Source organism: Trichosurus vulpecula, chromosome 1, assembly GCF_011100635.1.
Source record: "Trichosurus vulpecula isolate mTriVul1 chromosome 1, mTriVul1.pri, whole genome shotgun sequence".
Lineage (NCBI taxonomy): Eukaryota > Metazoa > Chordata > Mammalia > Diprotodontia > Phalangeridae > Trichosurus > Trichosurus vulpecula.
In genome coordinates this window covers 371424738-371448076 of record NC_050573.1, presented here as the reverse complement: position 1 = coordinate 371448076, position 23339 = coordinate 371424738, and the positions used below count along the sequence as shown (strand labels likewise).

Sequence of the window (23339 nt, the reverse complement as noted above, 5' to 3'; positions counted from 1 at the left end):
TCTGTTCAGAGGGATTATTGTTTTTGTAAATGACTTGTGAATCAAATAAAGTTTACAGAGCACTGTTGTTATTGTTTTAAAATTAGTATTATAACTACTCTAATTAAGGCTGGTAATAGCACAGTTAGGTAGATTTAGTACTTGAATGACTGGAAATAAAGAATGGTGATTAATGGGTTGATGTCAAGTTAGAAGGAGATGTCAAGTGTAATGTGACAGGGCTCTTTTCTGCTATACATATTTATCAGTGATAGGGATGAAGGCCTTATCCAGTTTTTAGATGATACATGACTAGAAGTAATAGCTAACACAGATGACAAAATCAAGCTTCATAAAGTCTTCAAAAGGCTATTTTAACTTTTGAGGTTCCTGTTAACAAGACCAAAGTTAATAGAGATTAGAGTAACGTCTAAGACTCAGATGCAAAAAAATAAACTGAAAAAAAAATTAGAATGGGAGAAATATGGCTGGAAAGCAGTTTAGGTTCAAAAGAACTGGGAGCTTAGTATCAATAAATAATAGTGAGGTCAAAAAAGATAATGGAAAATTAGTTTCTCATAAGAAAAGTATGGTATGTAGAAGGCAGGAGCGACTCCCATTGTATGGTCCTATTTAGACCACATCCTGTGTACTGTGTTTAATACTGAATGCCACAAGAATAAAGAGCATACATAAGCTAAAACAAGGCTAGAGAAGGAATACCATAATGGTGAGAAAAGTCCAATGATGACAATAGGTAATAGGAATGTTTAGTCTAGGGAAAAGAATATGATTTTCATATATCTAAAGGAATTCAAATTTCTCTGGAATTGCTCTGCTTGGCCCAAGAGGAATGAATTAGGACCAATAGGTATGAGCTTATAAAGGCAATCAGTGAATGGGAAGATCTTCCCCACCCATTTGAGTGGGCTACGGGGGCGGGGCTCTCAGGGTCCTGGGGGGAGTGGATAGGACTGGAGCCAATGGTAGGGGCCTGGGTTCCGGTCCATGTGATGACATGATGCCTGTGATGGGAGGATCTTGCTGAACGGTTGAAGCACAGCTCAGAGGCAGTTGGTGAGGCAGTTGGAGAGAGCAGTTAAGAGCTGAAGGAGAGAGGAAGCAGTCAGCTAGCCGGAACATAGTTTGAAGATTGCGGTGGAAGCGGCGGCAACCCCAGCAGGCGCTACAAAAAAGCAGGACTGACCCTCGTGGAGACTGGAGAGTGCTGAGCAGGGGCTTAAGGCCAGTGGGTGGTCGTCCTGCTGGAGGGCCCTAGCATGGGGGTATGGGGGGGCAGCACCAGTATGGCTTGGCTTTCTGCCATAATGTTTTTCTGTGGCCTCCTGGTCACTAATGTGAGATAGACATACTGGTTTTGGAAGGTTCTTGCCAGGATGTCAAATTGGGGACACTGGGCCATGGGTCTGCTACTTTTGAGTTTCAATAAATGCTTTAACTCCTCTGCCTTCTACTTAGAGAATTCCTTATATCCTGCGATTCTGGACCATTCAGGCATATTCATGGTTATCTTTGAAGTCATGAATTCTGCCTTAATGATATAGAGCTACAGGAAGGGAGATTTCTGTTCTATTTGAGGAAAAAAAAACCAGAGTTGAGCAAAAATGGAAAAGGCCCTTCCAGAGGTTCCTTGACACTGGAGATTTTCAGGTGTAGGCTGGATAAACGATGGAATATTCCAGAGAAAATTCAGTGTTCAGATAAGCAAATATTTCTAATACAGGGTTTACCAACCCACAAAAGGTCTTTGTAAAGGTGGAAAGATTTTTTTTTTGGAGGGGCGGGGAAGAATCTATGAATTTGAACAAGAAAAAAGTTACATTTGTATTTCAAAATAATGGGTTTCCTTTTTAATCATAGGCATTTTACTTTTTTAAAAGTATTATGCTGACAAGTTTCATTAGACTGCCAAAGGGGTCCATGACATGAAAAAGGATTAAGAACTCCTAACACAGAGGTTTTACTTCTTAGGTTTCTTCTAATTCTTGGATTCTATGATTACATATGCAATTATTAACGATTATTTTTAAAAGACTAAGGCAAAAGAAAATTTTTGATATACAGGATGTTCCTAAATTCTGGACACATAGGCAAAAATGCATATTTTCAAGAAATTAAATGAATGAAATTTTCAACAACATTTTATTTAATTGGAATATTAACAAATAACATCTTCAATATAATTTCCATCATTTGTGATGCAAATGTTGATGTGCTTTGCAAGATTCTATGCATTCTATGCAATAACTACACATTTACTATGTGTCCAGACTTTAGGAACACCTTGCAGAACAATTTTGAAAAGTAGGGGTTCTTAAGTAATCAGGAATTACATGTTTTCGAGATTACTTGATTTCCTTTTTTGTATCACACTTTTAAGGACACCAAATGTAAAACATTAAAAGTTCATTTCTTTTATAAATGAAAAGGTCAAGGGAAAGACACAATCTCCCACTCTAAACCGACATCATATTCCCTTAAGCAGATAGGTACATAGCTAGATTTTAAATTGCCTATACCGGATTCTTGCCCATTACAAATTATAAATACTTGTTTTTCTCATTTATAACACCAAGGGGTTAGATTACTTCTATGATGCAGTGAACTCTTGTCTTTCAATAAACTAATAAACCATTTAATAGATTTAATATTGCATTAGTACCCCAAATGCCACCAAACTCTGTGTGGTATACTAGATTATTTCACACTACTGCAAGATGTAACAAAAATAATAGGCAGAATAAAATAATAAGAAAAACAAAAGGCCAATCACCATTATTTGTTATTCAGTGATAAGAAAATATTTAATCTCAAAGGAAAGAGAGGACTAAGATCTAATTTGAATGCAACTGTCCACTAGTTTTAATAGTTTGAAGTATTACGTTTTCATTTTTTGGGTTGTTTTTTTTTTTTTGCTTTTTGGCAGGGCAATCGGGGTTAAGTTACTTGTCCAAGGTCACACAGCTAGTACATGTCAAGTGTCTGAGGCCATATTTGAACTCAGGTCCTCCTGACTCCAGGGCCGGTGCTCTACTGACTGTGCCACCTAGTTGCCCCTGAAGTATTACATTTTCAAAATAAAAGGCATACAGTTTTATTCCATATAACTCTGGGGAGAATGGGCCATTATATAAAAACATAATAGTAAATGTCCAGAGTGTATGAGTGGCATTCTATTCAAATTATTTTATTGAGGAAGATGTAATTTCAATTTCCAGTCAATATTTATGGGGAATGCCACATTAAGAAAGAAAAGTCACATTCAGTTATTAAATATGTTTAAATTATGAGGATATTAATAATTATTTTTAAATTTAGGATGACAAGATTATTGCTTTTATTACAGCATATACTAGAACATGCGCTATGGTATTTTGAAGATTTTTTTCTTTTCTTTTTTTTAACCAGACCCATGATTTCAAAAGTGTAGGAAACTCTCAGTGAGGAGGTTCTTTCAACCAATGCAGATCAGCAATCATTCTGTATATAGGAGTATTTAAGAGTTAACTGCATCACAGAGAAGTTAAATCTGAGTCACATACCAAAAAAGTGCCAGAAGTGGAACTTGGACCCAGGTCTTCCTGACTATAAGGCTATGTCTCTAAATCCTATGCATTTGAAAAAAGAAAATACAATCTATCCAAATGATTTTCTCCTCTACCTTAAAAGATAATTTGCATTTAGGATTAGACTAATGATTTATAATTCTGGGTTTCTTCTTGGTGAAGCCTAGAGTTATTAACTTCTTTTCAAAACAACTAGTGAATTCTGTTTATCACACAAGAAAGCAGCCTGCAATAACACATCTAGAATTCTGAGATGCAGATTCCTAGAAAGGAATCTAATCATTGAATATTTATTCTAAAATATATTTGGAGGCCATCTGGAAAACAAGTCTTTGATATTTAGGAGTCCCCCAGAATTCAAACTGAATCCTAAAGAAGTAACAAATATATTCAGTCCCAAGGGATATCTGCTGAATATGAAAATGATTTCACTTATCTAAAAGGTTTATGGGTCCCTTTTACTTAAAAATTCCCCACCAGGAAGGCTTATTTTCTTTCTCTTAGGGACAAACTTGTTAATTAGATTTGTGGCTGTTATAACTGGGATCAAGTGATAGTCTGAAAAATGGAACATCAGATCTCAGAGTCCTCTTTCCTAGAAGATTTAATCTATTGGATAATCATAGGAATTATGCTTCTACATAATAATGAGGGTACAGGATAGATTCTTGAACATTTTCTTTAAAAAATTTAAGGAGTCAAACCAAATTAAAAAAGGGGCGAAATCTACATATGAATAAACATCACATCCAGAAAGAATTAAATTAAATTAGTGCTGTGTTATTATTGTCTTGGCAAAATACAACAGTTCTTTTCACCATTGTTCATAAGCATCATAAAGTATGCTTTGGCATTTTGCTTTTACTCCTATAATCTCATGTAGCATTTAAAACTTAACATGCCTTAAAATGGCATGGATATAGCAACATCACCTCAAAAACAGCATTATTTATACCTATGATGCATATGAATGTCATTATTTCCTAAGACCAAAGGGACAGCTTACCTGCCTATATCTAAGAACATCAGTATAAAGTAATAACTTGAAGACTTACCACAGCTTTTAACGTAAGTATCCATCACTTCAGCACTTATTCCATTAGGTCCATTCTCACTTGGGGCATATCTTCTAAAAAAGTTCTGAAAGGATATTATTTACTAATTATTCAACACAATCCTGAAATAAATGAAGGATACATCAGAAATGTAAAGAATATTTTTTTAAATGAGGAAAGACTATTTGGTTTATAACCTTAGTTAATCTATTATCATAATGAGACAAAAGAATGGACATCCCTCAGAATCTGGTCTTCCTATTTAGAGGACTGTCAAGACTGAACATAAGAATATATGCTGGTACAACCATACTATGAGAAAAAAAATAAACACTGCAAAGCAAAGTAAACTATGTTTCAGTGCTATACTTCTCATCCTATTTTATCTCTGTTTTGTTATTCTCCACAATATGAACAGTGAATTTTAAAATTACTTTTTAAATAGAAATACACTGAAGTGTTTCTGCTTTTAAAAAAATCAATTAAATGAAAGTTAAGCATAAAAGTAAAAATGCTAAATTTTAGCAGTTTAAAAAAAAGGAATCACACGAGCAGTAAGACTTAAGACTTCCAAAAAATCACCAGACATATTTCTGACCTGTTCATGTTTCCCAAAATGTAGAATTCTTACACCATCTTTGATGTCCATCATCATTCACATATGAGATCTTAAACCTTGCCAATTTGTTCTAAATACCATAATCCATACCTGTTTTTATGACAAATTGCTTAGCACAGTTCCTCTGCAAATTCAAGTTCTATAGTTCACATCATGTGAAAGAAACACCTGATATTTTGGGCACGGGAAACTGTCCCCACTAATGGACATTGCAACTCAATACACTTTAACTCAAGCCTTCGTGATTTTCAAATCCAGTTCTCTTAACCACTATGACATGATGCCTCCAGTTCCATAATCAAATAAAAGATTTCTTGCTTTAGCCCGCCTCCTTTTCAATTTACTGTGGTGGAAAGGAAAAAATGGACTAGGATCCTGTAAACCTGGGTTCTGTTTAGGTAAGTCATACCCTAGACATGAGTTTCCTCACCTACAAAATTAGAGTACTGGAACAGATGATATCTAAGGTCAGCAATCACTATAACTTTCAAATTCTAGGTTTCTGGAACTACAAAGGTGACTCCCTCATAATAATCTTCAAATTTTTTTATTCATTTTAAACTTCAATACAAAAGAAGAAAAAAAGCTATCCCATGTACACAGCAGAACATGAGAGGATTCAAAATAAACCAATAAATTACCATTTCAAGAAAACCTATGTAATAAATGCTATACATTGTTTTCAAAGCTTAATCAGCTCTTCTGTGTTTCCTTCTAGGTTTTTTGTTCTCTGCTGTACACCTTTTATTTCCTACCCCCTTCCCCTCTGCCCTAGAGAAGCCTAAAATTAAATGCATAAATCTACATACTCATACATATCTATAAACAAACATACATACATACATATGAATATATGTAAGACCACACTATGCATATTTCTATTCGTCACTTCTTTCTTTGGAGGTGGACAGCATCTTCCTTCATAGGTCCAAGTCTATCTGTGTTTTTCTAAATCAACCAGATTATCATTTCTTATATCATAGTAGTATTCCATCACAATCATATAAAAAGAGCTTGCTTATGTATTCCCAAATGAAAGGCATCTATCATTTTAGCCAATTTGATAGGTATAAGGTGATATGAAAGTTCTCTAATCAATAGTGATCATTTTTTCATACGATTACATACAGTTTTGATTTCTTCATCGAAAAACTACCTGTTCATATCCCTTGAACATTTATCAATTGTGGTATGACTCCGTATTCTTATAAATTTGACAAAGTTCTTTATATATTTGAGAAATGAGACCTAAACAATATGGAATAATATTGATGACACCTTGTGTAGTTTCCCTATTTTTCTCTTTTAATGAAATCTATTTAGCTTTAACTTTGCCTAAGACCATGATTACTATCCCTGCTTTTTTTACATAATAAATTCTACCCCTGTCCTTTATTTTAACTTTTTGTGTAACTTTCAGAATTTCAGATTTTTAATTAGCTCTTCTATTTCTATATTATGGGTAAATTCACCCCATTCACATTCAAAGTTACAATTACTTGTTGTGTATTTCCCTCCATCCTATTTTTTCCTCACTGTCCTCACTCTATTTACCCTATCCCTTTGTGTTCATCCTTTGTTTTCCAAGAAGACCATGACATCAGGAAAATAATGACATGACTTGCAGTTGACTTTGATTTGAGTGAGAGAAGGTTGTGCAAGGTCACCAGCCTCACTTTCTCCTCCAGAGACATCTGGGTCCAGGGGCCTAATATTCATCGGGACTACTGGAGATGGCACAGGATGCAACGGGAGACCCTGGCCCTTTCAGGACAAGGCCTTTTCAGGTTCTCACTTTGAGTGAGGTAATGCCCATTCAGTGACTAGGCCTCTTTAAGAAATGGGTAAAGGAGTGGCCCTTTTAGTTAGGAAAAAAACAAACTGGGAGGGGAAGATGCTCAGAATTGCTAGTAAAAAGAGAAACAATTACCACTGACATTCACAAGGAGCCAGGGAGGAAAGGGAGGAAAGGAAGGGAAGGAAGGAAGGTAAGGGAGGGAAGGAAGAGAAGGAAGGGAAGGAAGGGAGGGAATAAGGGAAGGAAGGAAAGAAGGAAGGGAGGAAGAAAGGGAGGGAGGGAGAAGGGAGGGGAAGGAGGGAGGAAGGGAGGGAAGGAAGGAGGGAAGGAAGAAAGGTAAGAAAGGGGAGGAAGGAAGAGGAGGAGGGGATGAAATGGGGAAGGGAGGAAGCTGGTGAGGCTGGTGACCTTGCACAGCCCTCCCTCACTCAAATCAAAGTCAACTGAAAGTCATGGCATCATTTTCCTGATGTCATGGTCCTCTTCAAAAATGAAGGACAAACACAACAGAACCCTATCCCTGCTCACTCATCTAAGTTACTCCTACCTCTTGCCCCCCATTCCTTAATTTACTCATTCCTGTGAGAGTCCCTCCCTTAACCTCTCCCCCCCACCTTCCACCTTAATCTGCCAGTCTTTCTAAGATTTTCTCTAATCCCCTCCCCCCTAGTTCTTTATCTATACACCCTTCTAAAAGCCCTCCCCTTATCCTATCTCCTGGTCCTCATTTCTTTCTAAAATTAGAAGACTTATATCCCCTCTCTAAATAAACATGTAGTTCTCTCTTTTACCTATTTCTGATGAGGGTAAGATTCCAGCACTACCAGCCCTCCACTCTGACTCGTTTCTTCTGTATCAATTCTTCCTTTCATGCCTCATTTGTATGAGACAATTACTCCTTTTTATCTCTCCCTACAGTTGCTTTTTTAGAATTACCTCATCATACACAGCTCTGCCCAAGCCTTCCTTTCAAACTATCCAAATAATGATGACAATAATGAGAATATTGATAACATTTTCAAATGTAAGAAGCAAACAGTTTGACCTTATTGAGTCCCTTGTAATTGATCTTTAATGTTTACCTTATACTTCCGGATCTTATACATTGAATTTTCCATTAAGTTCTGTTCTTTTAGTTACAAATACTTGAAAGTCTTTCAATTTGCTAAATGTCCAATTTTTTTTTCATTCAGGACTATACTTAACTTGGCTAGGTAAGGTACCCTTGATGGAGTACAGGCTCTGGGAGCCCCCTTGAAATCTCCTTGAATCTTGTGACTAGATCTGGCCTTTGCCAGAGGCCCTTAGCCTTTCATTATCACAAGGCCCAAATCTCTACCTAGCCTAGCCCTCTATTGTCCAGCTACTTCCTACCCCGCATTCTATTAAAATATCTATGACCAAATCTTAAACTAGCCTAGCCCTACATAGCCTGTTTCCTCCCAACTGCCTCAGGCAACTTCCCACCCTTAATCCCATTCCTGGAGTCTGACCTCACTCCAGTCACCCTAGTCCCATCCTTAAGATTCCTCCTCCAGATCCTCTCTAAACCCCTCCTCCCATCACCCCAGAACCACCCCTAGATCCCTCCCACAGTCTTTCTGTATATAAGCTCCACCTTGCCTCCAAGAGGTGCTCAGATTCAATCTAGCTCCAGTAGATTGAATCTGGCCCACAGACAAGCAACACAAATGGCGAGATTTCTTAGGATTCTACCCAATATGGTGAATCTTTTTTTTTTTTTTTGGCGAATCTTCAATAAACTTTGCTTTTCTTTGGCTGAGAAGGCTTGGGTCGAATTCATTGGAGCAGGACCTGGAGCGTCAGTATTTTGGGGTCTCAAGCACCCCTAATCTCATCATATGGTTCCCTTGACCTCAACTTAAGGTTCTCTGACCTCACCACCCTTGATCAAAACCCCAGCTCTTTTGCTCTATAAGATATAGAACTGCAAGACCTATAGTCTTTCAACACAGAAGCTGCTAGGTCTTGTGGGATCCTGATTGTCCCTCCACGATATTTAAATTGGTTTTTCTTTCTTGTAGCTTGCAATATTTTCTCCTTTATAGGGGAGCTTTGAAACTTGGCTATGATATTCTTGTAAATTTTCCTCCTGGGAACTTTCAAGTGGTGATCAGTAGATTTTTTTGTTTGTTTCTGCTTTACCTTCTTATTCTAGAACTTCAGGGCAATGTTCCTTAATAATCTCTTGTATCAAGATTGCTTTTTTGATCACAACTTTCAGGTAGTCTAACTGTTCCTATACTGTCTCCCCTCAATCTGTTCTATCAATTGTTTTTCTGATGAGGTGTTTCACATTCTCTTTTATTTTTTCATTCTTTTGGTTTTGCTTTATTATTTCTTAGTGTCTTGTGATGTTTTTAGCTTCCCTTTGCCCAATTCTAGTTTTTGAGTAATTATTTTCTTCATTAACTTTTTAATTCTCTCTTTCCAGTTGGTTGACTTTCTTTTCATAGTTAACTTGATTTTCTTGGATTGTTATTATTTTTTTTCCTTAATTTTTCCTTGATCTCTCTTACCTGATTTTTAAAATTCTTTTTAAGTTCTTCCAAGAAGTCTTTATGGGCTTGTGACCATTTAACATTTTTCACCGAAAAAGGAGTGCCTTTCTTAGTTCCACTATTTTTCCCTGAATATGAACCCAGATCTTCTCTACCCCCATAGTAGCTACCTATGGTTGGGTTCTTTCTCCTTTGCTTACTCATTTTATTTTTATTTTATTTTATTTTTTGCAGCTTATTAGTATAATCAGATTTCAGTCCCAAGGTGTGAAGAATGATACCCCAGGCCTCAGGTCCTTCTTACTGTTATTTTCTGAGCTCTGTCCTCAAGTCCAACCTTAGACACTCCTCTCCAACCTAAAGCAAGAGTGATAAGCTTGTGAAGGATCTGCCAAAAAAGTAAAAGCAAGTTCTAGCACGTTCTACCCGGCTGAAATGGCCTAAAAGGAACAAGAATTGCCAATCTACATGCTTACTGGTTGCAAAAATTAGAGATGTCTTTATCTTTTATTACATTAATCAGATGCTTTACAAAGAAATGGTAGGGAATGAAATACAAATTACCTGAATGCTTCCTTCAGTATCAAGAACTTCAGCAACAGGAACTGACTGAATAAACTGCATGAAGCCTGTAAATATATGAATTACATTAAACATGAGCATCTACTGAATAACAGAAATGAAGTTTTGGACAAGAAAATACATCTAGTTATGGCTGTAATATGCAGTCTAAAAGGTAAACTCTTAGGGTGAATTTTCATGGCACAATCAAAAGAATAATAAGCAGAGCAGAATACCTGGATGTGACATAGAATAAGACACACTGTGTGACCCTGTCAATGTGGGAATCTGCTTTGCCTGACCATGCACGTTTGTTACAAGGGACCTTGGTTTTCTTTCTTTTCCCCTATTCCCATGAAAGGGGAAGGAGAGAGGAGACTGAGGCATTTTTTTAATACAGATAAGAGAATAGAAGGCCAGGAAAAAAAACTTCTTGGATGATTTTTTTTTTACATAGTTAAAAAGAAAAACAAGCTTTACAAACACTGATCTGCAGTTTCATGTACAATCTTCTTTTTCTGTTCTTTCTGCTCATGAAAATGCCTTTTTATTTGGCGTGTGTTATGTTCAGAATTTTAAAAAATAATGTACGCTTTTTGCAAGAAAGAATTACATCACATATAGTCTATGTATCTTAACATAGTGCTTTTGTTAAAGTGCCTAGTATATCATAGACTAGGCTTATTGAATAATTCTAAGTTTTAGTTCTCCCCCTTAGTTCTTTGAGGTTTATTCCATTCATCTAATTTCTAGAAACTCAAACATGCTGGTCTCCTAGATTCATCAATCTTCTTCAATTCCCATGAGATAAATCTTCACTCCACCTCAACCACCCACAGAAAAGGTCTTAGATCTCATACTTCAAGAATACTGCACTATCTGCATGATTTCAAACTTTGAAATTTCTATTTCATATCATTACCTCCTATCCTTTCATTTCTTCATCAGCTACATACCTAAACACAATTGCCACTGTCACCAAGACCCATAGTCCTTCAACAACTTGTTCCCTTTGCTGACTTTGGCTTCACTTTCCTCTGACCCTTATGATTGACCAGCTCAAATGAAGAAGATCCTCTACCTTTGAATCCCTTGCTCTTTTGTCTTACTGACACTTAGCCCCTGTCCCCTTGCCAAACTCCTACCATTTACTTGTCTGTTCCTAATCTGTGCTACTAGAAAAAATCAGGTAACTGTGCCAAGTTATCTAAGGTCCTCCAATGTTTAAACTTTTTTTATTATTTCCTGATTAACTCTCTATTAAATTCCCTACACCAAACCGTCTCTTCTCAAACCCTCTACATCCTTTGTTACTCTTCCTTTTGTAGAAGCAAAGAGAGAAAAGCTTCCATCTTCCTATTTAAAATGAATATCTCCATCTTAGAAATTTGTCTTCATTTCATTTGTAGTAAGGATTAACATATTTCTCTTTACTTTTGTTCCCTCAAATGATTCTTGCTATATCACTAACAATGATGAAGTTCTGCATAAATATTGAAATATGGATAATCCAATCTTCATGGATAATATAAATAAAAAACAGCTACTTTTCTTTTTAGTATAAAAAATTTGAAGGTTTCTAGATGAGAGAAAAGAAAGGTTGTCAGAAGTCTCCTTATAATTATATGCATATGTTTTCCTTTTCTGAAAGACTAGTGTTTAAAACCTCTGCATCTGGCTATCATCTACCTTTCAATATTGATCCTAAATTCTTCTCCTTCACATAGTCAACATTCCAAGCAAACTGGCCTACCTGTTGTTTCCCGAACTCATCATTCCATTGGCCACCTCAGTGCCTCTGTACAGTGTCCTTCTCAAACTCTGTAATATACTCCTTGCTTAATTATGTTTTCTCAGGATCTTCAGGTTCTTTCAAGGCTGAGATATGGTGTCACTCTCCAATGGGAAGCCCTCTTGATTCTCTAATTAGTACTCTCTCCCTTCCTCCTCAAATTTACTTTGAATTTACTTATTTGTGTAGACATACAGTAGTCCCCAAGCAGAAAGAAAAGTTCCTTAAAGCCAGGAAGTATTTTATTTTTATCTATTTCTTCCAGTATAACATAGTACATAATAACAGTAAATGCTTAATAAATGCTCGTTGAATGGAACTTATTTCCCGTGAATATAGAAAAACCTAGACCTCAATCATTCGTAAGATAATGAATATATATATATATAATGCAACAACATTTTAAATGTTTTACTTTTAAAGGAAGAAAATGTACTCAGTGAATATTAGAATGTTAAGCCCTATCATAAGCATAATGTGAAATAAACTTACCATGTTTTGTACTAGTAGCTAACACCTTATAAGGTGTCAACTTCAAATCTAGATTCTCTTTCCGTAACAACTGCAAGGTAAAGGACAAACATGTTAGTCAAGTCTGAAGAAATTATTTTATGAACTATATTTATTTGATGGGCAATAGAAAAGCTTCATGTATGTGCCATCTTCAGGCAACCCTCAATCATTAGTTATCAAAATGAAATTAATCTTCCATATAAAACTGTGTTAAATATTCTGACCTCTACCTAAATCAAACACTTTTTTATCATTTGATTTCAGAATGAGTTTCAGGTAAGCCACAGGGATGCATGAGAGGTTATGAAGGGTTCAATTTGGTTTTTATATAACTTAAAGGAAAGAGAAAAGCAAGGTAAGTATTCTTCTTAGGGAACACAGGAATGTTAGGAATAAGGTGTGGAGAAGGAGCTTTACATGATTGGAGCAGGGGGAAGACGGAAGGGGAAACCTAGGCATGGGCCATGCAAAAAAGATAAAACTGAAAATAAGGTCTGGGAAATCTAGATAAGATAGCTAAAGGAACCATCAAGAGGAAGAATTCAGAAGATACTATAACAGTTCTTCATTGTGAACATATGCAACTCCATTTTATATTGACCATACAGGAATCATTTTGATATGAACAAAAATAATAGCAATGTTTCTACTTAGCATTTAAGTAAGGATGGCTAAGAGGCTAATATCTCATCTTAATATGACAACTTATTTTATTTGCAAATTCAACCTGTGTTCTAAATCTTAGGTTTTGGTTTTTTTAAAGATGAATCTCCATCTTCCAAAATGGTTACAGTTACCTTATCCATGAGTGAGATGATTTGGAGAATAAGCTGGTCTTGGCGTAGATCATCTCCATGCTTAAATATAACAGGATATTTACCTCCATCTTCTGTTTTAAAGAACAACTGGGCAGGCATAAGAGCACTCTGAAAAAAAGAATTATTTTCTTCAAATTTGGTTCTGAATCAATGACTTTAATAAAAACAAAGAAATAGTGGAAGAATAAGTAGAAATAATTGATTTTAAAATACTGAAAAAACCTGGAGATTGATAAATGGTGCTTAAACACTGGCAGACTGTACTGCTGAGCACTGCTGTTGAGAAATAGGAGAGGACCTTCCAGAAGTTCATGACAATTCACAAAGGCAAAATGTTTCCTTTTTTTTTTAAAGGATGCTAACTGCAAATATATCTGGATCAAATTATTCCTGAATCCCAAGAAGGTACCAGAACTCATCATTACACAATCAATTAGGCACCAACATAGCTTTTTAAGGAGCAAATAAAGCCAGATTGATATAATTTTCTTCTTTGAGAAGAGTTAGAAGTCATATAGATGAAGGAAATGGATAAAATATTATAAGTGTCTAGAAAGAAAGCATCCATAATTTTGAAGCAATACCTAACAAGATCAATTTAATACTAAGGGGATGATAAAGGGTCTTCCTTTATTAAACAGGGGCAGTCTTCGAGATACAGCCATGCAAAATGCTAGAGTATACTTCATTTTTTAATTCCTTTCCATGGATTTCAAGAAATACTTGGATTCTATACCTCACAGCCACCATATAGATTCTTCACTTGTTACAAGTTATTTCTGCCAAATCTTTAAAAGCACTGTCTTTTGTCACTCAAGAAAGGTTCTTCACAAAGATCCGAAACCTAAAAATCTGATCATTGATAATAAAGGAGTAGTTAAACTAGCTGACTCTGGACTTACATGGGCCTTTGAAATATCTATATGGGTATTAACACACAAGGTATAAAAGTGCTTTGGGTCTCCAGAGGTTTTGTTAGGATCTGCTGTGTATTCTAATCTATTAAGATATTTGGAGTATAGGCACAATATATGCTGAATTAGCAACAAAGAAGTCACTTTTCTATGGAGATTTGAAACTGATCAACTCTTCAGAATCTTCTAAGTTTTAGGGATCCCCAATAATAAAGTAGAGCCAGAAGATGAATCGCAGGTATCATAAAAATACATTTCCCCAAGTGGAAATATGATGTCACATGTCAAAAACTAGATGAAAGTGACAGATTTGCTATATTAGTCTGTGATTCTGCCAAATGCATTTCTGACAAAATGTCACTGAACCATTTATATTTTAATGACCTGGATAGACTAAGCAGCTCTAGTTCTTTAGCTAAGTGTTTCCAGGGGTTTTGTATTAAGAACAAATATTCTTTTACAGTTCAAAGTTTACTGACAACTTTGTCAATTTGTCTTTCAATGTGTTTCCTTTCTTTGTTGCAAAACTGAAGTTGTCCTCTGTCTTCAAAGGTGTTTGCTTAAAACTGTAAATATCATTAGAATGAACAATGCTCTAAATAAATCCCACCAATATAGCTATTTTGTTTTCTATAAAGAATACTGCAAATCCAAAACAAAAAAGCTACTCCTCTTACAATTAAGACCTGTCACAGATTTTTGGATTCATGTTGGAACTTGTTAGTGGGATCTCTACTCACCACCTTCGAACCCCAAATCTAACTAAACCATTTCCCTCAAGTTAGGGGCATCTTTATCTGTAGTGTCCCAGAACTTCTGATTGGCTGTTGTCCTTCATTGTCGAAGAGGACTAAAATGACATCACTACACTAGAGTCAAGTTTCAGTGTGTCCGACTGGCTGATCAGACCAATATGAGCTCAGAATGCTCTACCACAGGTCAGGCACAAATAGTCTGTGTGAACATTTGGGGGCATTCTCTAAATTTGCACATCTTGCATTTTTTTTTTGAGCTATTTCAATTCTGTTTTGCTCAGAGCATAGAACCTTCTCTGATGTGGGCATGCCAACTCTGAGCAGTCCTGTGCCAGTGTCTCCTATGTCACAATGAATTCCAAAGTTCTAAAGAGACACCTTGAGAGTGTCCTTGTATCACTTCTTCTGACCACCATGTGAACTCTTGCCCTGTGTGAATTCTCCATGAAATAGTCTTTTTGGCAAGTGTATATTTTGCATTCGAACAACATGGCCAGAGCCCATCAGAGTTGCGCGCTCTGAAGCAGAGTTTGAATGCTTGGCAGTTTAGTTCAACAAAAGACCTCACTGTCCGGCATCTTATCCTCCCAGGTGATCTTCAGAATCTTCCTAAGGTAATTCAAATGGAAGCAATTCAGTTTCCAGCATGGCACTGGTATACTGCCCAGGTTTCACAGACACACAACAATGAGGCCAGCACAATGGCTCTGTACACCTTCAGTTTGGTAGTCAGTCTGATACCCCTTCTCTCCCATACCTTCCTTCAGAGCCTACAAAACACTGAGCTAGCTCTGGCAACGTGCGCGTCAACCTTATTATCAACGTATACATCCCTGGAAAGTACACTGCCAAGGTAACTGAACTTATCCACAGTATTCAAAACTTCTCCATTTGCTGTAATTGATAGTTCCAAGTATAGATGGTGTGGTAGTGGCTGATGGAGCACCTGTGTTTTCTTGGTGTTGTTAGGCCAAAATTAGCATAAGCAGCAGAGAATCAATCCATACTTTGTTGCATCTCAGTTTCAGAGGCTGCGTTGAGTGCACAATCATCTGCAAACAGAAAATCATGCACCAACAGTCCCTCCACGTTGGTCTTGGCCTGTAGCCTGTTCAAGTTGAAGAACTTACCATCAGTGTGGAAGCTGGACTTGATACCACATTCATCCTCATTGAAAGTATTTGACAACATGGCTGAAAACATCATGCTTTTTAGCACGGGAGCAAGCACACAGCCTTGTTTCACTCCTCTGGTGACTGGGAAAGCACAAGAGCATTGTCCATTATCCAGAAAACTAAGGAAGAATGTGTTTGTTGTCATTGAGTTGTTTTAGCCACATCCAAAATTCTTGATGCCTTTTGAGGTTTTCTTGGTAAAGACAGTGGTTTTTCATTTCCTTCTCCAGCTCATTTTACAGATGGGGAAATTTAGGCAAATAGGATTAAGTGACCTGCCCAAAGTCACAGAACTTAGTAAGTATCTGAGGCTGGATCTGAACTTAGGAAAAGGTGTCCCCCTCACTCCAGGCCCAACACTTTATTCACTGCAACACCTAGCTACCCAAAGGAAAAATTACTGTTACTTAAATTCAGAGACATCTAAGAGAGAAACTCACTACAGCCACCCACCACTGCTGATAATAGCTGTATCCTTCTAGACCAGACCTGCACAACTTGCAGTCTATGGGGCACTTATGGCTCCCTGTCCACTTGAGGCATGCCAAAGGATTTCAGGCTGCCCACAAAAAATGTAGAGGAAAACGTCCTTCATACGTAGAGGAAATTCTTCAGTGAGCCACTATAAGTAGCCTGTGGGCCGCAAGTTGTGCAGGCCTGCTCTAGACTAAAGTTCTCACTGGCAGCCAGAACTGTAGGTCTGGAAGAATCTTAGTTTCTGAATCCAATAAGCACTTACAGAAGTAGTGCCTCAACACCTAGTATAGGAAAGAAGTATGGCACACTGGAGAAAGCACTGGACTTAAGAACTGGGAAGACCTGAGCTCAAATCCTGACTCGGGTACTTACTGTATGACTCTGGGTGAGTATCATCATCATCATCACCATCACAGCATTTATGCAGCATCTACTTAAATTCCAAGTGCTGTGCTAAGCACTTTACAACAGTACTTCATATGATATTCACAACGACCTTGAAGGGAGGTGTGTTATTATCCTCTTTGTACTGTTGAGGAAACTGAGGAAGACAGAGACTAAGTGACTTGACAAGGTCACAAAGCTAGTAAGTGTCTGAGACGAGAACCTGAACTTAGGTCTTCCCAGTTTCAGGCACAGCACTTTATCCAGTGAGCCATCTTGATCTGTCTCACTTATAATATAGTGATAATCACAGCACCTATATAATAGAATTGTTGTGAGAATCAAATGAGACTATGTAAAGTGCTTTATAAATTTTAAAACACTATTATGAATGTGAACTATTACTATAATTACATTGCATACACTATAGCTCAATAAATTTGATTTTTATACTGATTGCATTCAATTTTCATACTATTGTTGTAAAGAAAAGTAGAGAGATATGGACTAGATAATGATAATTAGATTCAGAAATGGTGGGATTATGGGACACAAAGAATAAATGTTAATGGTTTAACATTCACAAGGCAGGAAGTTTCCAGGAGAGTATCCCATGGATCTGTGCTTGGTTCTGTGTTGTTTGACATTTTTAAAGACTTGAATAAAGGAATAGATGGTACGCTCATCAAATATGCATAAAGTGAAAAGTTGATTGGGATAATAGATTCAGATTCAAAAGAATCTTGACAGGTTAGAGACTGAGTTGAATCTAATAAAATGAAATTCAATAAAGATAAAGTCTTATACTTAAGCACAAAAAAAAAAAATCAATGTCACGAGTATGAAATGGGGGGAAAAGAATTAAGACAGCAATTCCAAAAAAGATCTGGGGGTGTTAGTGAACCATAAGCTCAACACAAATCAGTGCCAGTGGTATGATGTGGTAGTGAAAGAAGCTAATGAGATCTTATTCTTTATTAAGAGCGGCAAAGCTCCCCAAATTAGGGAGGTGATAGTCCCACTATAGTCTGCCCTCACCAGACTTCATCTTGAGCACTGTATTTATTTTTGTGCACGACCCGTTAAGAATGACATTGATCAGCTAGAGAATGGCCAGAAGAAAACAACCAGCATCATGAAGAGCCCTGAGTTATATATGGAATAGTCAAAAAAAAAAAAAAAAGCTGGGCATATTGAGCTTGACAAAAGACAACTTGGGGAGGGACATGATAATTTTTATATACATGAAAGGCTGTCATGTAGAGGGTAGATTAGAATTTTCTATTTTGACCCAGAATACATAACAAGGAACAGTTGGGAAGAAGTTGAAAAGAGGCAAGTTTACATTTCATGTTAGGCAAAACAAATTTCCTAACGATTAGAGCTATAGAAAAATGAAAAGAATGGCCTACTTCGAGAGGTAGGAAGTGCCCTCTTCTTGAAATCTTTAAGCAGGTGGCAGAACAAAGAACAATGAATTGTTCCTGACTGGAAGTGTGTTGTATGGAGATTCCTTCTGCTGCGGTCCCTTTTAACTCTCAAATTTTGTGCTTCTACAGAAATATGTGTGTGTTGAATGTATTTCAACAAAAGAAAATAAATTTGTCTTTTATAGATTACTTTAAGTTGTTTAAATCACTCTTGGTTTCCATGTGAATCCCTTGTACTTTACTATGTCCTTTTGTAGACTCTCTTTAGTCTCAATATCCACTAAATCCTGAATCCAAACTAATCCAATCCTGCTTCCTTTGTATCATACATCCTGGGGGCCATCATATGATGGTGTGCTGATATGCACCACCCTGATACTTAGCAGGCTGCAATCTGCATTCACTTGCAAAGTCAGCTTTCCAGTACCAAGTCAATTTGCAACCAGCCAAGGAACTGGAACATTAAGAACTAAAGGAAATTGCCACTCTGAAATATAAGGCATGATCCAGAGTTCACAAACCAAGTCTGGAGATAGGACAATATTAAAATGGCCAACTGGAACTCACATTCACCCATTTAAAGATACGTACTGAGTGTATAATCTGCCAGTTTCTGCAAATTCAAAATAATTTTTAATGCCCTGCATTATATGGGAAAGTATGGCTTTGATTTGATTTGATGGGCATTTAAGATTTTAAGATTTTTAAATAAGAAAACAAGGATATAAAGACATTTCACATACTAAAAATATTAATGCAGAGACATGACAAAGTGATAAAAAGACTAAGGTGCATGAATAATAAAAGTTTCCTCTTTTCTTTTTTAATTATACTGTGCTAAATTATATTATCAAATATTAATAATTTAATTATTAATCGTTGTTAATAATAATTAAATTATTAAATTGTAGTCCCTATAATGTAGTAATTTTTCCAAACCTTTGGAGAACCAGATTAGGCTCATGTGATACAAATTAAGGTCCATCCATCTATCATTACCTTAAATAGTGTAGCTGTCTCTGGGATTATTCCTTTAATTTTCACCTGTGGTTCTAATGGCAATGGGATGAGTTCCACATCTGACAAATTCATCTTTTCATTATCTCCCAGCAATGCCTGTAGCCTTTCATTCTAGGAGAACAAACCAATAAAAGTTCAATTAGATTAAAATAAAATAAACAACAAATGGTAAAACTATACAAAAACAGTACAGCTAAGTGGTACAGTGGATAGAGCCTTAGTCCTGAAGTCAGAAAGTCTAGAGTTTAAGTCTGGCCTCAGACACTTACTAGCTGTCACTTAACTCTGTTTGCCTCAGTTTCCTCATCTGCAAAATGAGCTGGAGAAGGAAATGGCAAAGCCTTCCAGTATCTTTACTAAGAAAACCACAAATGTGGTCACAAAGAATTAGACACAATTGAAACAACTGAACAACAACATAAAAAAACAACAAAATACACAAAACAAAAAATAGACAGAATGAGTATGTATATAAACATACATGTATGGAATATAGTACATTGTTAACTGTCCTTCATTCTCAGAGGACCAATGACATCAGGAAGGTGATGTCATGACTTGTAAGTGAGCTGGATTTAAATAAGGCAGGACTGTGCAAAGTCACAAGCCTCATATTCTCCAGAGACATCTGGGTCCAGAGGCAAGATATATCAGGACAACTGGAGATGGCCCCAAATGCAGTGGGAGACTCTGGCCTTTTTAAACTAGGATCTTTCCCAGGTCTCAGTCTGACTGAGGCAATGCCCATTCAGTGAATAAGTCTAGGTAAAAAATGAGGAAAAGATTGGCTTCTTTCACACAGTCCAAAAAAAAAAATCAATCTGGAAGGGGAAGACCCATGGGGTTTCTAGCCAAAACAGAAACAATTGTTATTTATGCGCACTCTGAGCCATCCTATGCTGGGATACCTATCCTAGTCCAAATAATGACCAAGAGAGGCTTGAGCTGAGACCTATTGTTGGGCAATCAATGAGAGCCAGAGTGATTTGGGTTTTAGGCACTTTCCTTAAAAGAAATCCAGCCCATAAACTGCAAGTTATTTTGTGAGGTTTCAGTGATCAAAATTTATATTCCTTTGGGCAGAGCATTGCAAGTGAAGGGTATGATTTCCCTTGTGGATAAAAGGAGAAGAGGGAGGGAGGGAAGGAGGGAAGAAAAGAAGGCATATGGGACACATACTTGCTTGACTAACTTCAGAGCTATTCATGTGGCTTAAGTCTCTTAAGAGACCAAAGACTTGAGATCATAGCTGCTGAGAAACATGTTTTCTAAGATCCAGGTGCTCTCTCTCAATATGTTGTAAAAGGAAGGAAAAATTCCTTGATATCAACAAAAATTTCCGTAAGAAAGACTGAAATAAAGTTCACCTTCTTAAACTGGAAGATATAATCAGGGTCACACTTAGGCCCAAGTTAAAAAGTTGAATTTCTATTTCAAAGGATCTGGAAAGCAACTTGCCAAAGCTCTTCTTTTAGAATTCATTTCAAGTCATGATTTGGACTCTTAAACACCACCAAACTGAGAATGCTGTCATGCTGCTTCTGTGCATTCCATGGGATTATACTGTTACCATCTGACTTATCTATCCTTTAGCTATCCCTCCTGTTACCTTATTATTCATCTTCTCCCTGCCCCCATATCAATTCTGTCCTCTCCCCAATTTCATTTTTAGATAAGGAGAATGTCAAACTCATATTATTTATGAAAAAAGTTAAATAAATGATAGCTGGTAGCACTGCTCAAGAGCTCAGAAATAATACTCATTTCTTTTGATTGCTAGGTAACATGGAAAGTCACATAATGAATAAGCTTGAGAATAATTATTTTCAAAGACAGAAGTAATATCACCACACATAAATCAAACTAAGAAAAAGTAGTTCAATAACACAGTATCAAAAATTTCCTAAGCAATTAAAGTCAAATAACGTTTGCAAAATGTAATTTTCAGGGGTGAAACAGAAAAAAATTCCCATTGATAAGTATGCCCTGAGTAGAAACAACGTGATAAACAGTGAAACTGGATCATGAGTAAAAAAAACTCAGTTTTTAGTCTCAATTTTGCTACTAACTTCTGTGACCTCCAGTAAGTCACTTGATCTGTCTAAGCCTCAATTTCCTCATCTACAAAACGAGGTGATTTGACACTGGATATCCTAAGATGATGTCTACTTGTGAAATTTTATCATTCTAAAGTACAGTATTTTAGTTTCGCAACATAAATAAGCCTAAGGAAATAACAGATAAAACTTAGTTGTCTGCCACAATGGGTTCTCAATTAGAAGCAGAAAAACTAAACAAACTTGCCTTTTTCTTACGATTTCCACTTTCACGTTGCACAGCCTTCATTAGACAAACCAGTCGATCTACAAATGTCTGTTGTGCAGCCAGCAAAGAACGCATAACTCTAACAGACTTATCACCCTGAGGGGATTAAAAGAAAGGGAAAATTACTTTTCTATACAATAGTAATGAGGGTTTCTTTAGAAGCTTGGGTGATCTTTATTTATTCTTCTAATAGCCATAAACTTCAAGACAAAGCTGAATTGAAAAAGATTAATCATCTTGATTCAAAGATAATGAGAAACACTGGCTCCAGTTCAAGTCCCATCATCACTGCTAAAGTCGAAAATTGTCTGACTCTTCAATAAAGATTAGTTTCTATTAAAAATGCCACTTCTTATAGTAGGCATTCAGGTAACAAGATATAATTCATTTAACATTCATTCAATAAATGTATTACGGGGCTACTATGAACAAGGAATTAGTTGGACTCTAGGAAATGCAAATACTTAAAGACAAAAAAAGTGTCTGCCCTCAAGGAGCTAATGAAATGGTAGGAAAAATGGCTGTTATAGAGGATATTCTAAAAGTCTAAGTGTAAGACTTCTGAGACAGCTTGTACATTTTGTTCAATAAAAGAAGGATTGTGGGAGGTGTTAGACAAAGGAGATAACTTCTACTTGGGCTAAGAACAAAGGCATGATGGTTGAGTAGGTACTGAAGCCGAGACTTTTATTTAAATAGGTGGCAATGCTAGAGGAGTGAGAAGTCAGTCAGTCAATGGGAGAATTAACAATTAGCCAGACCCTTTACCACCTGGAAGTGTCATACCACAACAGAAATGTATAGTCTTAAATACCTTCAGATTTAAATTAAAATTAAATGTATTTAAAATATGAAGTGCTAGACAACCTTATGGGAATTTTCAAGCAAAGGTAGAGATTTAAGTAGAAAAAGACAATTCTTTCTTATTACTCTCACACCCTCTACTGGCTGACCAGTGATATGATTTTTAGAATCAATGTCAACTAGAAAAGGAAATCAAGTATTTTTGAAAAGTGCTGAAAGAAGTTAATACTGAAGGAAAAGACTTTGAATTGAGAGGATCACACTTACACATCTGTAAATGAACTTAGTATAAACCAGAAAATTAGGGATCAGAGAAGGCACATAGGAAAACATATTTCTTTGTTTTCTTACTTTCAAGCAAAGGTTCACTTTATTAAAAAATTGTTACCTTCAGTAATGCCTGACTGAATCTTCTCATTACATTCAGGTACATTTCATGTGTTTTTGGGTCTCTCTGTTGGGTATCTTGATCTTCACATTCCACTATAACATACCTTTAAAAAGTAGATATAGTTTTTATTGTCTGAAATCAAAATGAAGCTGATTTAACTCATATAGCACAAGTGAGAGAACAGGCACTTGGCAAACCTTAGGGAGCAATATAACTGTCAGATATTTTTACTGCCACTATCATCATAATTTTATATCTGTCTTTTTTCCTCAGACATACAATGACTAAAATTCACAATACATCTATGAAAGGCAATGTGGTATAACAAAGAGAAAGCGAAATCCTCAAATCAGGAAGATCTGGTCTCAAATCCCTCAGTGACCCAAGTAATTTTTTAAGAGTTGGAGAGCAGCTGTCCAG

At 36.4% G+C, this 23339-nt stretch overlaps 1 protein-coding gene and 1 pseudogene across 1 annotated transcript in view; one reads left to right on the top strand and one right to left on the bottom strand.

Moving 5' to 3' along the window:
• PIK3C3 (phosphatidylinositol 3-kinase catalytic subunit type 3) overlaps positions 1 to 23339 on the bottom strand; it is a 187483-nt gene that overhangs the window by 92586 nt on the left and 71558 nt on the right. Inside the window, exons 14-20 of the mRNA XM_036767859.1 lie at positions 22917 to 23022; positions 21704 to 21820; positions 19379 to 19510; positions 13224 to 13352; positions 12406 to 12475; positions 10125 to 10189; positions 4622 to 4706 (exon numbers count right to left, since the gene is read on the bottom strand). Of these exons, the coding sequence (XP_036623754.1) occupies positions 4622 to 4706; positions 10125 to 10189; positions 12406 to 12475; positions 13224 to 13352; positions 19379 to 19510; positions 21704 to 21820; positions 22917 to 23022 (704 nt within the window). The remainder of the gene's footprint in view (positions 1 to 4621; positions 4707 to 10124; positions 10190 to 12405; positions 12476 to 13223; positions 13353 to 19378; positions 19511 to 21703; positions 21821 to 22916; positions 23023 to 23339) is intronic.
• LOC118856800 lies at positions 13857 to 14689 on the top strand (annotated as a pseudogene).